Raw genomic sequence first — 20860 nt, 5'->3', positions numbered from 1 at the left:
AATATCATGATACTCAGCAAGCTGTCAGGAAAGTAACGAGTACCTACTGAAAACTGCACTAACTGGGTAACTCTTAAAATAAGCTTGGCTAGATTAAACGACAACAAAATAATCCAAAATAATATCCAAGAAACCAGTCAGGAAGAAGAACATTATTCGATTCTTTAGCCTTTCATACATACTCTATTTCTTCATACGTCATCACTTGTTTCAGGTTTCTTTGCAAGTTCTTCACATTCTTATTAAATTCTAAAGGAAAGATTATCAATATTTAGTGTATTTGATATACCAACTCACATTCATAAAAAAATCAGTTACTTACCTACCAACCTACCTACCAGAAAGTAGATAAAATAAAAATATCTCTATCTTCTAAGTGGAAACAAAGGCATTCTCACAATTAGTGACATCTACCATAATATCTCTAATTATTAATCATATATTAATCCACTGGATTGTTGGTACATTTGCCAAGCATCAGGTGATCATTAGCCAAGCTGTTCTCACTGTCCATGTAAAAAGAAATGGATTTAAGTTAGAGAAAGGATATTAAGTTAGTTTTAACCTTAATGGCATTAGAATGGATTAACCAGGGAAAGTTACAGTATTTTTCTCCTTTAAGGGAAAAGGAACCAAATATTTACCTAGCAAGTGCTGGGCCAAGATAATATGGGAGTTGTGATAGGTGCTTTACAGACGTTGTTATTTCATCCTTGACACTGCTAAGTACATCATCCTTAGTTTATAAGGACGCTGAGGATGAGAGACGTTAAGACACTTTTCTTACATTCACACAACGACTATGTGGCAGGGCCAAGATGCAAATCGAAGTTGGCCTGACCAGAAACTCCTATTTTTTCCTAACATCCTATGTTGCCCGTTAGTGATGGTGGTCTGCGACAGAAAAGATGAGGTAGATGATAGCTTCCTAGTCCTCGATTCTCTTTAGTACTAATGAATTGACCTATGGGCATTGAAATTATTCTATATTGAGCGCATCCTCAAAAGGTAGAAATGCGTTTTACACTTCTATCCCATTCAACAGTGTCCAGTACCAACTGTGGATTTGATGTTTATCTCTGTAGTCCCCAAAGCTGGGCAGTACGACAAGTGGCAGGTGGTCATTACATATGCTCAGAAAAGTAGGATGAAGGTGTGACTATAAGCAAAATTTTTCCACCAAGGCTTGTGGACTCAGCATTATTTATTTTCAACTATAGCTCCATACAGATGTTTACTTGTTGAATTTTATCAATGACATTAGGAGACAGAAAAAAAAAGCCTAAAATGAGTAAAGTAATCTTAAGAATCTGATAAAGCAAAATTTAGCGCACTCCTGTGTAGCTAGCTACCCAATGTCGGTGCCTATAACATAAAGTTTTACTTCCCTGTTTCTTATGTGCAATGCTTTATAGAGACTAGCTTTTACGACTAGGCTGTGCAGCCGAAGGATGGACTATTTTAGTTCTCCTCTTTAAAAGGGAAAAGCTACCTTATAAAAAGGAATCATTTATATATATAAGAAATCATGACAGCAACAGCATCGAAGACAAGATCAAACAAGCACACCTGTTACCACTTTTTAAGTGATCGCTGATTTCCCACTGCTACAGTAAAGCCCTCTTCCGCAGCCAAGTCTGAAGGAAGCATCAATCGGTGAACCATTCAAATGACCCCACAAAATGCCATTCTAAATGAACAGATGCTTCTTAAATTAAATATGGGGCGGAGGGGAAACGGGCAGTTGTTCCTACCAACACCACCGCACGCTGCGCCGCCCTGGGGAGCCTGGCGGCGCGGGAATCCCATTTCTGCCCCCAGGTCGGGTCTGGGGAAGGCTCTGCCGAGCCCAGGGTGGGCCATTCCCGCACCCGCCGCCGCGTCCCCGCCCTCGGCCGCCCGCCGCACCTGCAAGTCCCGCGCGCTCGGGGGCCTCGGCCCCGAAGACCTCCTGTCCTGCTCGCCCGGATCGGCGGCGCCGCCGCCTTCCGCCATCTTTCACCCCGGGCGCTCACTGGCGCCGCTGCCGACGCGCCTCCCGCGACTTCCGGAGCCGGTTGCCTGGCAACCGCGCGTGGGCGGTACCCCCTTCTTCCAGCATCAGCCCACCTATCCTGTCCCATTTTTCCTTAAAGGAAATTGGCTCAGAATTTCTCTGCAGAGAATCCTCTGCGTGAGCTTCTGCTGCACGCCCGAAGGTGCCATAGGCCGCCCTAGGGGGCAGCAGAGACTTGCAAGTTCTTTTAACTCGGTAATGGAAATGTCTTCTGCATGTTTATCTGATCAAAATTGTAACCTTACTTTGTTTCAGTCTTGGTCAAATTCTCCTCTTCCCAAGGACTGGGTGATACGTCGCCGCCAAAGCATGAATCAGTGTTGAGAATGAAGAACACTGTAAATGCTCTTTGCAATGAGAATTAGAGACTACTAAACCCTCCCCATTCTAAACTATATTCAAACTCCTGTCTTATCCAAGGCACTTTTATGCCCCATGGATGCAAAGGTTGAGGAAAAAAAATAGTCCTGCTCAACATAAAACTCACCATCTAATGGAGAAAAGAGAGATGTAAACAGATAATAAAATGCAATTTGCAGGAGAGAGCTTTGCTGGAATTGTTATGAGTGGAATGCGGGGTGTGAATAGGTGTATTCTGTTGGTACTTGCTATGTGCACCACACTAGGTGCATTCCGTGTGTAATACTATCTATCCCTATGCTGGGTATTGTTATTACCGTGCTATACCCGAGGAAACCAGGTAACTAAATTTCACCCTGTTGTAAATGGTGGGAATAGATACTAAACCTTGCATTTGTTGTCCCAATCTTCTTTTTATTTGTTTATTTATTTATTATTTTTAGAGCCTACAGCACCTGGTATTCCCAGGTGGTCTCCCATCCAAGTACTAACGGGGCTGACCCTGTTTAGCTTCAGAGATCAGCCAAGATCAGGTGCATTCAGGATGGTATGGCAATAGACCCAATCTTCTTTTAAATACAACATTCTACCCTAGAAATCCCTGACTGTTCTTTATGCCCCATAGAGCCAGTGACATTTCAGCTGAATCTTAAGGATAAGTACTTCCAGTAGACTTTGGGCAAAAATGAACCACAGGAAAAGGCATAGCTTTTTCTTCAACTACATGGTTGAAGCTTATGGGGGGATATAGATTGAAGATGTAGGCTTAGACATTCTAAAGGATCATTCCTGAGTGAAGAGATTAAACATTACCCTATGGGCCAGTGATTCTCAAACACTGTTGCACATTAGAAACACCTCTCCACACCCCTCATCCAGGAACTCAGATTTAATTATTATAGGGCGGAACTCAAGCATCATATTTTTTAAGACGCTTCCCAAGTGGACTTTGCTTCTGGTGATGACAGTGTACCTGGTACTGGACTTGCCATCTCATTCTCAACAATTAATAAACTAGACAAAACATATGAAGCAACCATTTTCAGACATTGAATAATAGGCAGTGCAGGTCTGTGATGTCCCAGAGAAGAGAAACAAGCAAGACGAGCTGTGTGCGCTGTGGCTTTCTGCCTGGAGCTCTCATACAGTGCTGGTGGGAATAGTACAGTCACTTTGGAAAATAGACAGTTTCTTCTAAAGTTAAATATTCAGTTACCATAATGTCCAGCTCTTCCATTCCTAAATACCGACCCAAGAGGAATAAAAATATATGTTTAGTATTTGTACTAAATGTTCATAGAAACTTTATTCAGAATAGCCCCAAACTGAAAACAATCCATCAACAAATGAATGGATAATATTTTGCTAAATTCTATATTTGCTATATTTTGCTAAATAAAAGAAGCCACATACAAAAGAGTAAATATTGTCTGATTCAATTTACATGAAATTCCAGGACAGGCAAAACTAATCTTTGCTAACAAGAAGCTGCTGGTTGCTTGGGGATGTCTTTTTGGAGAAGGAAAAACTTGTGGCGTTTGCCTGGAAAAGGATATATAGGATCTTTTGGATGTGAGGGAAATATTTCATATCTTGGTTGTGGTGGTAGTTAACACAGGTATACACATTTGTCAAAAACTTACTGAGCCATATACTTAAAACAGGTGTGCTTTATTATATGTAAATTAAACATTTATTAAGTCGTTTACAAAAGCCTTCACAGATGATTCTGTTGTGCAACCGTTGTCGAGAACCACTAATCTAAGGCAGTTGGAAGCCATTAAAAGGATTTGTAATTTGGAAAGAACACAGAGGCATCATGTGTACGATGACTTAGAGTTAGAGAATTAGAAGGATATTACGACAACAAGGGGTGATTAGGTCTCAGTTTAATCAGTGACATTGAGTATAGAGAGAAGCAATAGTTGATAGAAATATTAGGGTCAGACTCGACAGGCACTGGATGGAGTCTTCTGTGAGGAATACGTGAGGGAAGGAGGAACGAAGAATGACATTTGGGGTTTTAGTTAGATAAAGGGTTAATGGCGCTACCTGTAAATTATTGAGTTGAAAGGGAGAAGTAAAATTCAAAAGAAAGAAACATCCGCTATGGCCATTTTGAATTTGAAATTTATGTGGGACACCAGGGTAAAAAATACAACATGGAGCAATTGCAAATGTGGGTCCAGATGTTAGGAGCCTAGGAGAGGATCTTGGTTTGGAGATGTGGATTCACTGTGGACTGCGTGTAAGCGATAGCCGAGTAGAAGAGGCTTCCAGAGGCAGGATGAAACGTGAGACGATGCGAGCACCGAGAATTCTCAGGAACACCGATGCTGAAGGACTCGGTGGAAAACGGAGAACATGTGAGGTAAAGTTAATGAAAAGTCAGAGGTAGGATGAAGAGAAGAGACTGGAAAAGCTAGTGACGAACCAGTTTCAAGGAGGAAACTAATGGTGTCATTTCCTACAGATAATCAGGTAAGATCAGGACTGGAAGATATCTCTCTACATTAAAGGAAGAGGAGATTACTTGCTCAAAGGTCACTACTAATTTCATAGAAAGGAAAATCCATGTTTTAGTAATTTGAGAGTGACAGCTAGGACGGTAAAGGCTATGTTTTCAATGTACTTTAAGTCAATGGTGTGTAAGTGGTGGCTTATACTGGCTCGTGAGAGACTATTGTTCAATTTTCAGGAATTTCATGGCTGGCTGTTAAACAGCTATTATTAAAAATTAAATTATATGTATTTACAATTAAGTCGTATTAAAAACCAATCTAATCAATACTCACAAATCATCATTTCCTAATTATTTCAATACACATTATTATCTATGCCCTTGAGGTTATTTACATTGATCGTCTCTATATGGTAGAGATACAAAATAACGGCATGTTGGACACCTTTTCCTAACTGTTTTCAGTGACAACTGCTGATAGCTCGAAATTAACCTCAGACATTGCTAAATACCACAAATAAGAGCTCAATCTATTGTTTCACTGATTTTCTACTTTATTTTAAGAATGTGGTGGAGAAAATGTTTACATCGCAGTTAAGACTTTAAAGTGTGCCATGTCTATAACTGTTAAGCTGTGAATAGCAATACGAAAGGAAAGGACATATTCTTCCAGTATTTGGAAATTAGCCAACTCAAGAAAGAAGTTGCTCATGTCATGTTATGGAGTTGCCACATGTGTTTGTGTTGCTTCAATCACCTTAACATGTTAACCGTGAATAGAAGTATTAACTGACATTCATGTGGTCCCTTGGAAGTCCCCTCTCTTTTAGCTCATAGTATCTCTTCCCGTTTTTCTACAAAGACATATGATCGCAAACACCTCATTTCTCCTTCATTCTCTGACTACTTTATATTCTCCAAGTGGTTACGGGGGCTTCAAGAATCATGAAACTTATTCTAGATGAATCATCTTCTGGGAGCTTCTGTTTCACATCTGCTTCGACATTTAATATTTATTGTTTCTCGGGCTGCTTAAACTGGAAACTTCATTTTAACACCTTATTATATTTATTTTTTCTTTACATTAAATTGTAAGATCATGGAGGCCATGGGCCATGTCTTTATCTCTGGTGCCTTGTCAGAGAATCTGGAACATAATATATAGTTTTACTTATTTTTTTTTGAAGAGGGGAACCAAATCATTTTATTGAGGGCCTTGGGGGAGAGTCAAAGGGCTGAAAGGGCAATGAGATTCAATGTCTTCAGCTTGGGCAGGATCTCTCAGCTTCACAGCTACGGAAAGCAATATGTACATTTAGTTAAGTTTATGAATGAGTGAATGAATGAAGGAGTTAGGGATCCATAACTCAAGTCCCGGTTTGACTATCTCCAAAGCCCACATTCCATTCACAGGAAGTCAAGAAATGACAAGGTATATCAACAGAGATCTTTATCATATATGGATAGGAAAGGTAGAATAAAATGCAGGCCTATCCATCTTGGACTAATAAACTGTATCCAACTTCAACTGCCCAACATAAATGAAACTGACACTTGTATAATTTTACTTATGCTGAAATATCATTGACGCCAAGATCAGAGGTCACTGTAGGACACAATGGTCTTATTTCATCTTTTAAAACATTTTAACCTTACCTTTTAATATTTACAGAATATAGACTATTTATAGTTGCTTGATTTCATGGGTTGTGCATGTTATTTTGTGTAATCTACAACAACCTCTGGTTTAGGATTTGTCTTCTTCCAACAGAAGAAGTAATTGAGGATCAGAGAAATAAGATGAATTTCCTTATATAACCCAGCTATTAGGTAGCAGATCTGTTTTAAATTCAGGTCCATTATTTCACTTAAAAGTGTGCTCTTCCTTTATTCCTCTGTGTCTCCTGGGAGGTTTTTTTTTTTTTTTTGCCTCTTCTGACGTTGGTGACTCTGTTCCCTTTTTGTAATTTCCTCAGGGTTATTCTCAACACTGTCTTCTTACCTCCCTGACCATTCCTTTTGAGCTTCTCCTAATATTTTCTCTCCTGTCCACCCTCTAAATAATGGTGTTCCCTAGTGTTTTGTCTTCAGCCCTTTTCTTTTCTCACTGTATATACTTTCGCTACTCAATATCATCCACTCTCATCCCTGCCATGTCTACACAGTGAATTCTCATTATTTGCAGAAGTTCTGTTCTATAAAGTTGCCATGAACACTGAGTTAGTGGTTCCTGAACCCACTGCTCCTAGAGGAAACGCAGAATTAGGTTCTTGCAAGGTCCCGGGCACATTTTCATCAGCTGATTGATACATAACCTTGTTTAATGTTTTTTTTTTTGCTGTTGAAAGAGACCTTATTTAATAGATATTGTTGATGCATTAACACTAAACTCACAGCCAGCAGTACTGCACGTGGTGCCTGAACAAAGCTTATCTTATACTCGTGTTTTCTCCACAAGGTACTTAGAAGATTGGACTCAGGAACAGCAGTTCTGCATTATGCTTGGGGCTATTTTCAACAGCAAAATCACCAACGAAATGCACAGAAATGCAAAAAGTATAATGTGAATAGACCATGAATTCGTTTACAGCTATAAAAGCTAAAACAAGAAGCAGAGTGTTTCCTTGTTCGCCCTCAGCTAGGACCATGCTCATTGGGCAAACTCAATTTTTTGCTTCTGTGCGCATGTCTACAAATGACCACAAAATCCCATGAGTATTGATTTGGGGTTACAAATACATTTTATTGAGTAGGTGAATTTGCAAATATGGAATCTGTGCATAAATGATTGACTGCATTTAGGATTTCCAAATTCGTTTTTCCAATACCTACTTCTTATTACTTTGGACTTATATTTCCAATTGTCTTTTCAATAGTTATTTTTATCTGGATGTCTCAGACCAAAATCTCTTTTTTATTTTTCTTCCAGTGCCTTCTCCTGGTATTACAAGTGACCAAATGCTTCACAGGAGATGGAAGGAGAAAAATGAATTTCTCTGCTTATATACAGGAGAAAGAGGCAACTGCCCAAAGGAGGGAGACAAAACTTTGCTTTCTAGAGATGAGATGGAAAAGGCCTTGGGTTCTCACACTAAACTTTTGGAATGTAAATATATTTCCCCAAGGGCCACACGAGCCCCAGTGTCTCTTTTAGAACCTGGAGATGACCCCGCAGACCTGGGCCTCATGTTCCCTTGCCATGTAAACATGAGAACTTCCGAAGTTCTCTCCCCAGATCTCTAGTTATAAAGTTGTAAATTAACTCCCCCAGGCTTGCTCTGAGCCTAGGATCCAAACTTTTTAAGCTCATGTATTCAGCAAGTCCCACTTCTATGAGGACACAAGAAGGTTTTCTCTAAACTCTGATTCCCGACTCTGCCAAAGCAGAGGGTGTCATCCTCTATGACTTACACCTCACCCTCCTCACTACTCAAAAATGTCAGAAAGGTTTATATCTAAGTTTGGGGTTTATGTCTGTTATATTTCCTTAGGTTTATTGTAGAGGCCTTTACATTTCTGTCTTCTCTGCCCCAGATTTGCAGGGTCTTGGGAAGGGTTCCTCACAGAAGTTCATGTGAGCGCTCGCGAGCATGTATTTTCTGTGGGTCTTGCTCTTCTAGGCTACACTACTAGGCTACAGGGTGAAGGTAGAGTTTCTCCCTCTCCAATTCCCAAATCCAAATTCCCTATCCTTTATCAATCAGAACAAACATTTTAAAACGATTATTAGTAAGCAGTCCCTTGCAGTTTTCTCTGCGAGCCAGTGTCAAACCATTACTTTTAAAAACAGTTTTATTTCATTTTATATTAGTTTTAGGTGTACAGCAAAATGGTTAGAGATTCATATAATTTATGAAGTCATCCCCCAATTACTCCAGCACCCATCTGGCTCTACACAAACCATCACACTAATATTGACTATATACGCTATACTATGCTCTAAATCCCTGAGATTGTTTTGTAACTACTAATTTGTACCGCTTCATCTCTTCACTTTTTTCATCCAACCCCTAAAACCCCCTTGCACCTGGCAATCACGTCTGTTCTCCGTATCTATGAGTCTGTTTTCATTTTGTTTGTGAATTCTGTTACTTAGGTCTACATGTAAGTTAAACCATGTGATATTTGTCTTTCTCTGTCTGACTTATTTCACTTAGCATAATATCTCCTAGGTCCATTCATGTCACTGCAAATGGTAAGATTTCTTTTTCTTTCTTTTTTTAATCAAGCCATTCCTTTTTAACAAGTTCTCTTAGACGGATTCTGGTGCATGCAATCAGCTCAATCTTATCAAGTTCCTGCATTTTTGATCATGCAATGGTCTTTTGAGATTATTTCCTGATTGTTATTGGCTTTATGAGATGTTTCTTGGCCTTTAAATGATGTGTTCTTGCATTAAAAAAAAAAAAAAAAAAAGCATGTGCAATGCAAAATATGTCCACCAGAAGGAGCACCAACCAACAGACTTCAGCTGTAACGAGAATCCAGCTCCAGCTTCACAACCTTCCCAATTTTTATTGAACATGAGAAGCTGAAATTCTCAGGAATACAGTGTTATTTAAAATATACATAAGAGAGGATTAAATATATTACTGTGATTGTTATTATGTAGAAATATAAAGTTGCATTTGGTATGAAAAGAGAGAAAAAATGAGAGAAAGAGAGAAAGAGAGAGAGAGAGGAATTATTGGTGTGAAATTCTCAGTGGTTGTTACCATTCATTTCATAATAGCCTGAGAAAGAAAGTTTGAAAACAATATTTAAATAAAGCATCTAGTGTAATTAAATTTTACTAGTTGATTTGATTGCAAATTTTAACCTAGCTATTCTTTAAACCTTCATCTCTGCGGAAGGCTCTCCCTCCGGAGATTTAATAAACATCCAATGTTTTTCTTCTCCACTACCCCAGCCCCTTCCCAGCTCCCACCCTCCCCGCCCCTCCTTAGCCCCAAGACAAACACTCCCAATTACAACCCTCAGAGTAAAGATGAGAATTAGGCCAGTAAGTATGAATAACAAGAATACAATTAGAAAATTTCACCCTAAATTTTTACTGAGACACTAGGAGCCTCCTTGCATAGAGAAGTGAGCTGTGTTTACATTTTGTAGAATCAATAGGTTGTTGTTTATTGTCAAAGTGCAGCATAAATCTGAAAACAAAAATCTTTGAGAAAGTTATGAGATATACAACTTAAACAAAAATAATTTTCATGAATTAAGAGAACTGTCTGGCTTTTGAAACTGGGTGAGACTGGTTTGGGCCTCTTGCTATTTGACTCTGACTTTAGCCAAGAAAAGATGACATCCAAGATTAAACAACCTCCGCGTTAGTTCTGTCTATGTTTCTTTGCTCTTTACAGTGGGGACAAAATAGGGAGAAGTTCTGGCTGGTTCCCTTTTGAGTTTTTATTTGTTTTCCACTTCTTTTCAGGTAAGGCGAATTAATTTAATCAAAAGAATTGGTTTCAGGCTCCTGTTTTTCTTCTTCAGCTATTGACAAAACCATCAACAAGTGCCCTGTGCTAAGCACAACTGTGTAAACAGTATCTGACCCTGGGAGTCACAGCCTTAGAGAGAGAGTTAAGAGACTACATCTTTTAAATATGTAAATATGGCCAAAGGTAAGAGGATGTATTTTGGGCTGCACAAAGCAGCAGTAATGGGTATTTCCCATTGTTGTTGCCCAGTCATAGGTCAGAGATTTCAAAGAGCATCATTGGCTAGGATGAGATACCACCTAGGGAGCTCAGGGGTTAATGATTAATTCAGGCCATTATTCCGTGTGAAAGAAGCCAGAGAAAGACGAAAGACAAATACCATTAGGTGTCACATATATGTGGAATCTAAAAATAAGCTGGACTCATAGAAACAGAGTTGATGGCCATTGTCTGATGCTGGGCATGGGGGAAAGGGGAGAGGTTGGTAAAAGGGTACCAACTTTCAGTTGTAAGATGAATAAAGTCTGAGGATATCATGAATATCATGGTGATATTCTATATGTTGATAATACTATATTGTATAATTGAAATTTGCTAAGTCAGTAGATCTTAAGTTTCCTCACCAAGAAAAAAAAGTAAATATGCAAGATCATGGACATGTTAACTTGATGGTGGGAATTTCTTTGCATTGTTTATATGTATCTAACCATCACATACACTTTAAATATCTTATAATTTTATTTGTCAATTACCTCTCAATTAAGCACTAAAAACAAACACAAAAATTTATGACAGAAAACAAATATTATTCTCCACCTTAAAGGATACTTAAGTACTAAAGTCTGTGTAAACAAGAGATGAATAAGAAGTAATTATTTTTATTTCAGGAGGTTCTTTTACTTTCCCAAAGGGTATTTTCCATGAGTCTTACAAGTAAAACCATTCTAGAAAATGTTTATATATAAATACATTTATAAAACTTGATCGATCGTGCATGCTTTCAAGAATTTAAGTACTGTTAAAAGAGTAGTACTATGTAAATATTTTTATGTTATAAATATTATATTCCTTTTAAACCCCTATATCAAGCTCAGTCCTAAGCCTACATGAGAATATCATGAGTGTTAGGTCATAGGACGCCACACTCCAGTCACTGAAGTACCAAAGACCTTGAGAATATGGCAAGTCCTCCCTTAACATTGTGGTTAGATTCTGTGACTTTAAGCGAAACGATGTATGATGAAACCAATTAGGTTAACAGATCTAAACAAGAATTAAGTTTCAGTACATCTCATCGATATTATAACGGAACGACACTGAGTTAAACGATGTTGTTTAAGGATCTGCTGAATGTACATGCCTATATCCTAAGACAATTTGAGTTCATTTGTCTTAAAGGGGGATCGACTTTCCTCACAGAACTCACAGGGTGGCAAGATTGTCATTTAAGGAAGGCTGGGTCTTAATCATCTCGATTCTCCTAACTCCAGCCTCTGCTGATCAACTGTGCTTCCTACAATTCTTTCTATTTGAATCATTGGACCATAGAATTTAAAACTCAAAAGAACTTTAGCAATCATAGTTTAATTCTTTCATTTAACAGAAAGAGACAGACTATGAGATGACCCAGGCTACACAGGTAGTTAGTGACAGAGCCAAGATTTTGGGTGTCCATTCATTCATGATTGCATCCCATCCATAGGGATGAGGCCTGGCAGCCACTCATATGACTCTGACCCTTGAACACAGATAAATGAGTTGGCAGCCGTCACTCAAGCTTGGCCAATCTGGTTCTCTCTCTTTGAAATATGGACTTGGGATTCAGACTTGGTTAGCCTGCTCCTAGGACCGAAGTTGAAACATACAAACCGTGGGCAGCCATTTTTTTAAACATGATTTCCCTCCCCCACATTTCTTTAACTGTCAAATTTTCTTTGGAAAATCTACCCAAAATACCAAATTTTCATTTTAAAACTTAATTTATATTTATATAACAGTGTACCCTAAATTGTGTAAACAGTGTAACAAGACACATTTAATTTATATTTATATAACAGTGTACCCTAAATTGATGTTTACGAGGATATCTTCTCTAAGCCCTAATGGTTTATACCTTCTCTCTAAAATGTACAAGTATCTTTTAATTAACTTGTCATTCTCAGAGATGTTCTGGAGAAAAAACAAATCATGAATGAAACACAAATTTGTCTTCAGTTCTGTTACAGTGCAGCAATTTACCATCTCACCCACGGTGGCCTGTCTCCTAAGTGAGGTTCATTCTCCTCAGACCTGGCTGACTGTAGCTCTCAAAGCAACAGCTGGCTACAGCATCTCCACTTCCTTATTAACAACTGTAGCCAAAACAGGCCATTCTTTGAGTTCTATGTTTTGACTAGTTTTCACCTTAGAAGAAGGTCTTTCTCCTGAATCTGCTTCCCCAGTTTTATCTTTTCTTCATTTAAGCGTCTTTGGGGAAGATTCTCATTCACAAACTCATTTTGGAGACCATTGCGGGACCCAGTATCAAGTGATCGAGATTTACGTGCAGTGATAGTCTTGAAGCATTTTTCAAATATGTCTTTTCTTCAAGTTCACTGTCTATGGGTTTAATTTCTTCTTGAAATTCCAAGCAGTTTCCTTCTGTTCGAAATGCAGGTTTCTCTGAAACATTCTGATTGTTTTCTTCACTCTCCATTTTAGGACATTTTATCACACCGGAACGAGGATTGAATGAAGATCATATTTTCATCAATCTTTTTCTAAGAAAGTGTTGGACTCACAAGTTGTTTTCTTGAACTATTCGTATGGGAGATGATGGACTGAAACAGGCCTGTGAAATACTGGGTAAAATCACAGCTGTCTGGTGGACTTCCCATCTTGAAAATTAAGTCTCGGTTTACCTTGTGAAAGGGAGTCCTCTACTCCATAGCCACGACCTGCCCAGGCGAAGTCCAGTTCTCAGAAAATCACTTCCTTCCACTGTCCTCAGAGGACAGGAAATGCGGCTGGGCCCTGAGAGGCTTCCTCTCAGGGCCACGGCCCTGTCTGTGAGTGGTCGCCATGTACGTTAGTGTTTCAGGGCTGTCATGACAAATTATCACAAACTGGGCGGCTTAAAATAGAAATTTATTCTCTCACAGTTCTAGTGGCCAGAATTCTGAAATCAAGGCTCCTGCCTTCAGGGTTGCATCCTTCTGGTGGCTCTGAAGGCCAATCCATCCCCTGCCTCTCTCCCAGCTTTGGGTGGTGGCTCTTGATCCTTGGCTTTCCTTGGCTTGTAAATCCATCACTCCAACCCCTGCCTCTGTGGTCATAAACCCTTCTTCTCTGAGTCCCTGTGTCTCCTCTTCTGTCTCTTTTAGGGATACTCTTGGTGGATTTTGCACCTACCCTAATCCAGAATGATCTTATCTTGAACTTTAATTATGTATAGGCAAAGACTCTTATTCCAAACAAAATCACATTCTCAGTTTCTGGGTGTACTTGAATTTAGGGGGACATGATTCAACCCAGAACACTACGTATGTTATATAATTCTATCTAGGGCCATCCAAACCACGGCACATGCCTTTAGCAAATTAGATATTATTTAGACTATGAAGTACATGGTATGGAAATGTTTGATTAACTTGGAAATCCAGTCACATCACCAAAGAAATTTTTAACATTACAGTTACGTTCAGTTAAAAAATAGACTTTCAGCTATGTGATAATTTTTGCATGGTTGTAAAAACTTTTTTATTGTATACTAGTGCAATAAAAGTTTTCATCAATAGTGGCAATCAAGAGTTAGGATAAATAATTTTTAAAAAGTCTCAATTAGAAATTACATGTAGCCATTTCAAGCATAAAAACATATATGTATTAAAATTATATTAGTTATTAGCACACTTAGAAACACATTAAATGTTAGAAAACTTTTGAAGGTTAAATTTAGTTGTTAATATCTTTCTAAATACTGTATGGATTTTTATAACATTTTTGAAATATAGAGAAAATATCGTGGTTTTTACTGTAGCAAGCTCTCCGTAGTTGCCCCTCCAGTTTACCCCAGCATGTAGGACAATTTTTTTCTATGAGTCATAACTTTAATAACATGTAATAACATACTTTGGTTTCTCTTTAGGTCATATAAATCTTTTGCCTTTTAATAAGATGTAATATGCCTTAGAGACCGTTTTGTGCATAAACAAATGCATTTATTTATTTACGTGTGTATATATTTATCACATATTTATAAAATTATATTTATGTAAAACCATGTATTAATATGCATTTATTGTAAATATTTATAAAATTATAAAGTTTTATACACATGGAATAACAATACTCATATAATGCAAAACTGACTCTTTTTCTTGGAATATAAAGTGTAGTCTTTTCTTATAAGTATACGTAGAACTATGTCATTTTAAATGAGAGCTGCACAGTTTTTCATATAGCAGGGCTGTATCAATGTCCTACAATTTCTTTTATCAGTTTACTATTAATGACTTGTTTCCAGATTGGTTTTGTTTTTGCTATCGCCAGTAATACCACAATGAATATTTGTGTGAAAATATTGGTAAAATAAATCCCTAGAAGTGGAATTGTGGTGTCAAAGGCCATGTGATTTAAATTTTTGATAGATATTGTGAAATTAGAAGCAAATTTTAGCACAAATTTACTCTCTCATTTACTGTTTAAGAGGGAGGCTGCTTTCCTACGCAATTTCCAATAGTCTTTAAATTGTTATTGAAAGAGTTAAAAAGTGCTATCTTCTTTCTTTAATCATGGGTGAGAAAACAAAAGGAAGATAGGAGAAACTAGATTGCTCATACTAAATCATTCAATCAATGGTCACCTATAGAAGAAAACATAAAACTTAGAAATTTAGCTCTTAATCTATGAGGCAGTAAAAGACACATGGGAAATTATGATAAATACTTTTGGTAGGAAAACCAACTTTGTTTTCACTTTAAGAGTGTTCTAGTTATTTAGTTCATTATTATAATGAACGCTGACAATGAACGTGTTGTCTGCGGTCCTGGATTATAGAAAACAGATTGTGGGAATGAGAAGTAGGAGACCTGCAGTATAGGCCGATATGTAATTGGTCTTATATAATCATTTTATATATAATTAGTAGTGTGATTTTGGGCAAATCATTGAACTGTTTAGTCCTTCCGTGTCTATTTTATTATGTTTGTAAAGTAGGGGGTTATAACCTCAATGCCTTAACAACTGTTATGAATCTAGGAATGTCTAAATTCAATAAATGTTGCTATCGATGAGAGTTTCCAAAACAAAAACCTTCTGATCTTAATTCTCCAGTAGGTGGTGATATTATAACACCCAAAGTAGTTAATGATCTAGGAACTGACAGGCATTGTAGTAAAATTTTAATGCTATACAAAGAGTGCATTTATAAAATTTATTATGTTACATCTAATATGTTCACTTAGAATATCAACCAATCGTTATTTTTTTTAATGTCTATAGAAATCAAATTCCAAATCCGATTACTTCAGATGACGTTTTCTAATCTGTCATAGTTTAATTCGGTTAACTTTCTAAATAGTTTTTGTTTTAATTAATCAATTATTTAATTAGAAGACTAAGAGTGGATACAGATCAAACTTTGTTTACCTTATTGAAACTTTATAAATACTGTTTAAAAAGATATAGTCGAAGGAGGGCCCCAAATAAGGTCTCTGGATATCTTGTTAGAAAATCAATTATATAGTTTACTAATTATATAATTATACAGAAAATCAAGGATATCAACCAAAAAATTGGAAGTTTACAAAATTGCAAGATTTTAATCTAAACTTCAAAAAAGTCAATTGCGTACTTACATTAATGATCTCTAGTTAGAAAATAAAGAAATAAATGTAATAACTTAGCAACAAAAGCCTTTCATAAATTAATAATGATTTATCTGAGAACATAAAGTATATAGTAACAGAATACTATAGTAATAGAACCTCAATAGGAAAAATAAATAAGGGTACTCATAATTAGAGAGATTAAATATAGTAAACATAAAAATACTGTTCATGTTAAACATAGATTAAATGTAAATATACCCCAGGAACCTGTATGAAACATTTTATACAAGTTGATGATAGTAAAAATCTGGAAAAACCAGGAAGCAGACACAGAAAATACTTTTTAAAAGATAATAATTGACTTACCCTAAAATTTTCCAAATGCTTTATAACACTTTTGTTAAAATGAAAAGATATCGAGAGAACAATGTTAAAGTGATCATGGAAATAAAAAAAAATTAGAATGGATTATTATAATAAAGATATTTTGCTTCCCAAATATAGCATGTTTACAGACCCTTATATATAAAATATCACTGTTAACATAAAACTTGTCACTGATGAATGCTACCAATGCATAACCAAACACTAGTTCTTAATATGTGCTGCTTAGAAAAAAATCTTTGATGTTTTGCTTTATTTCAAAAAAAGAAAAAGATTTAGGTTAGGAAGGAGGCATCACTTACAGAAAGGATTGTTACACATCATTTCCTTGGCAAGATGTGTAATCTCATTATAAAATTTTTAAATAGGACAGGCAATACTCTGAGTTGATTTAGGAGGTGTTGTCTGAAATGAAGTATAGGGTATCAGCTCAGAGAGGCTGCAAATTTTAATTTTCTCTTTTTAGAGAAAGAGTGAATAAATCCTAGCTATCAAAACTCTTCCTATCTGAACACAGGAACCTAATCGACTTGGATAAGTGGTATCTAAACTCTCATAATCTGGACCCAGGAACAAAATAGATTAAAATATGAGGGATGCTTATACGTTATTACAGATTAAGCAAAATTGAAAGGAGGAAGGAGTCTAAGGAAACCAGAGTTTCTTTTTGTCAAATGCAGAGGGTGCTATGTGGGCACAAAAGCATTCCTCTTTCTCCTGGGCACACGTCTAGACCGCTTCTCCCAGCCCGCCTTACAGGTAGGTGTGTGGGGCCACGCGGATGCAGGTGGGTTGAGCTTTCCAAACCTGACCCATAAAACCTCCCACGCAATACCTCCTCACACTCTTGTCCATCTCCCAGCAAAACGCAGAGAAAAGAACGGGCCAAGGACTCCAAGGCTTAGCGGATGGTAGAGCCACAGATGGGAAGAGCTTGGGTCCCTTAGCTGCTGCTTGCCTGAAACATTCATATTCAACTTTGCATGAATGAAAAATAAACTTTTAGTATGAGATTGTAGGATTTGTTTTACAGTAACTATTGCTACTCATTCTAACTAATACATGTTACTGGATTTTTCTTTCTGTTTGTCAGATTATACTTTTTTTTAACTATTATGAATGTGTGAATGGTATTTTATATGCTACTTTCTTTGTTTGACATTTCCATGAACTTATTTTTGTATGTAAAGAGGGTTGGCATGCTAGTGATGTTTAACACAACCTTAGTATTTCATATAGTTAATATTCTCTTGTCTTATCCATTCTCAACTGTTTGGCATTAGTTTCCAATTTTTCACCGTAAGTTATGCTACTCAGTACCTCTGAACCAATTATTTTGGGAACTTTATTCAAAATGGAATTATCTGGTCAAATAAATGAATGGTTAAAAAGAATAAATATGGTCAGTGGCTATTACACACTCTGTGAATTCCTAAAAATCACTGAGTTATGCAAAATTGTGCATGACCCACAAAAGAAAAAAAGTGGTCAGTTGGACTTCATTGAAACTAAAAACTTCTGTTCTGTGAAAAACATTGTTCAGCTAATAAAAAAGACAAGCCAGATGTTGAGAAAAATCTTTGCAAAAACACATATTTGATAAAGAACTGGTATCTAAAACATACAAAGACTTCTTAAAATCCAACAGTAAGAAGAGAAACAACCAAATTAAAAAATCAGCAAAAGATCTGAACACACACCTCACCAAATAAGATATACAGATGGCAAATAAGCATATGACAAGAAGCTCAATGTCATATGTCATTAGGGAGTTGCAATTAAAACAGTGAGATACTACTACCAACTATTAGAATGCCTAAAATCCAAAACACTGAAACACCCAGTGCTGGCAGGGGTATGGAGCAACAGGACCTCTTGTTCATTGCTCACGGGAATGCAAAATGGTATGGCCACTTTGGAAGATAGTTTGGCAGCTTCTTACAAAGCTAAACATACTCTTGCCATGTGATCCAGCAATCATGCTCCTTGAGTTGAAAAAAATTGCACTCCAATGAATTGAGAACTATGTTCATATGAAAACCTGCTCACAATTGTTTGTAAGCAGTTTTATTTATTTTTTTAATTTAAAAACTTTTTAAATTATAGTTGACACACAATATTATTATATTAGTTTCAGGTTTACAACATAGCGATTAGACATTTATATAAGTTACAAATTGATCACCCTCCAGCAGCTTTATTGATAAATGCCAAAATTTGGAAACCGCCAAGATGTCCTTTGGTAGGTGAATGGATAAATAAATTGTGGTACATCCATACAATGGACTTTTATTCAGCAAGACAATAAAGTGAGCTATCAAGTCACAAAAACACATGCTTATTTCTAAGTGAAATAAGTCAATCTGAAAAAGCAACATCCTGTATGATTCCAACTGTATGGTATTTTGTAAAAGGCAAAACTATGGAGATAGTAAAAAGATTCGTGGTTGCCAGGTGTTAGCCTGGAGGGAGTGATTGATAGATGGAGCACAGACGGTTTTTAGAGTAGTGAAACTGTTCTGTATGATACTGTGATAGAACATACATATCATTATACATTTGTCAGAACCAATAGAATGTGCAACAAAATGAGTGAACTTTAGTTAATAATAATGTATCCATATTGGCTCATCAAATGTAAGAAATGCACCACCCTTACCCAAGATGTTAACCGCAGGGGAAACCGTGTTTGAGAACTCTCCGTGCTTTCCGCTCAATTTTTACATAAAATTAAAAATGCTCTAAAAAGTAAATTTATTGATTAAAAAACAAATAAACCAAGTAATAAACATTACAGGGCAAAAAATGGGGTTAGGTATGTGACACTCAAATACTTCATTAGTGACACACAGTGATTTGATGCATAACGATTAGAAAAAAATCATATTTTTAAAATACTTCAAGAGCAAAATTAAAAACAAACTAAAATTGTCAATGTTGGCACGACAAAGAAGAAACGATTGCTCATCCTTATGAGTCATATGCATACATAGTAAGGGGTGTGGATGGATGTGGCTCAGACACATGGTGCCCGGAGGGACCTGGTAGATATTAGAGGGTGTGTGCGCGTGTTTTGTGTATTCCCACCCAGCTGAGCTGGGTGCAGTATTCCTAGTGTTTCTTGCAGACAAAATCACACATAAGGAAATAAGAAATTTGCAGTATCCTAAAATTATTCTCGAATTAATTAATTGTACTGGAAAAAATTTGATTTTCAAAGCAAGCATTAGCACACAGCTGACTGTAGTATTAAAAGGCATATAAAAACAGCAATCTTTTGCTCCTCTCGTCCAGCCCCTAGAGCCATGACTCAACTCTTTTCATGTGTTTCTTCGAGTAATTAGGTCCATATTATTTTTTAAAAAATGCTTAAGTTGCTGTTTCTTTAGTTACATATTTTGGAAATGAACAACTGCATCCACTTGGCTCTCTTAGGCCCTCCCCCCGCACCCTCCCATGGCTGTGTTGGTGGACACTGCTATTATGGCTCTGTCAATATCCAACATTAAGTCAAGCAGTTTACCGCGAATATCTTTCATTCCCTGTAAAATTTTTGTCTTCAGCATTTGACCCTTATTAGTAGTATTTAATACGGGGGCTTTCACAGCTGTGTAGTGGTAACTGAATTTTGATTTATATTTCTTTTCTAATGCCAGTGAAATGTGAGCACTGACATAATTTTTATCTGTTTTTTATATATCCAGAATTTGAAACTTTTATTAGGTATGTTGTCAGTTTGGGATTTCATTGCTTTCTTTTTAATACATTTACCCATGTCACTTTACGAATCTGTTTTTCTATTTTTTTCTGACATGTATAGTTTTTAATGTGCATTTTACACTTTTATTTATAATAGTGTATGGTGTGACATTTGGATCTAATTTATTTCTTCTTCGTACCAATATCTGATACGCTAGACAATTTCACTGCCATTATTTTTTTCCTCAGCAGCCTTGCTGTATTTGTTAGATTGTAGAGTTATGTGCAGCTAATTGTTCATGTCATCTGTTCTTTCACGGCCTGCGTTATCCTCATAGAAATTGATGGTTCTTCTATAATGTCTATGTTAGGATTCTCTTCTTACCCAGTTAAACTTTATGTCCTTGCACGTTATTTTAGTATTACTGGCTCAATTTTCTCTAATGTCTTTATAATTTGGTGGTTGATTGCCCCATTCCCCCCCTCCCCCCACGCACACACACGAACGCTTGCGTGCACGTGTGCACACACACACACAGTCATCTGCTTATGTTATTTGGCTGGAAGTTGACTCGGTTGTGCTGGTCTACCTTAAGCACTATTCTACAACTAATGAGAGTATCAACTCATTTCCTGATCTTTTGCTCTTTAC

The 20860-nt window shown here is 36.9% G+C and overlaps 1 protein-coding gene and 2 pseudogenes across 3 annotated transcripts in view; all 3 read right to left on the bottom strand.

Annotated features, from left to right (window-relative positions):
- Positions 1-2079, bottom strand: part of UBXN2B (UBX domain protein 2B) — a 26685-nt gene extending 24606 nt beyond the window's left edge. For 2 of the 3 annotated variants that reach the window (XM_025041169.1, XM_025041170.1), the window contains exon 1: positions 1909-2079. In XM_025041169.1, coding sequence (XP_024896937.1) covers positions 1909-1995 — 87 coding nt within the window. In that variant the 5' untranslated portion in view covers positions 1996-2079. The remainder of the gene's footprint in view (positions 1-1908) is intronic. The other variant, XM_006923980.3, reaches the window with a different exon arrangement.
- Positions 2080-2859: 780 nt separating this feature from the next.
- Positions 2860-2977, bottom strand: LOC112472665 (annotated as a pseudogene).
- A 9523-nt stretch (positions 2978-12500) lies between these two features.
- LOC102884792 overlaps positions 12501-20860 on the bottom strand; it is a 100833-nt pseudogene continuing 92473 nt past the window's right edge.

This window comes from Pteropus alecto, unplaced genomic scaffold (genome assembly GCF_000325575.1).
Source record: "Pteropus alecto unplaced genomic scaffold, ASM32557v1 scaffold87, whole genome shotgun sequence".
Taxonomy (NCBI): domain Eukaryota; kingdom Metazoa; phylum Chordata; class Mammalia; order Chiroptera; family Pteropodidae; genus Pteropus; species Pteropus alecto.
Note: the sequence above shows the minus strand (reverse complement) of the source record. Positions and strands in the feature narration are given on the sequence as shown.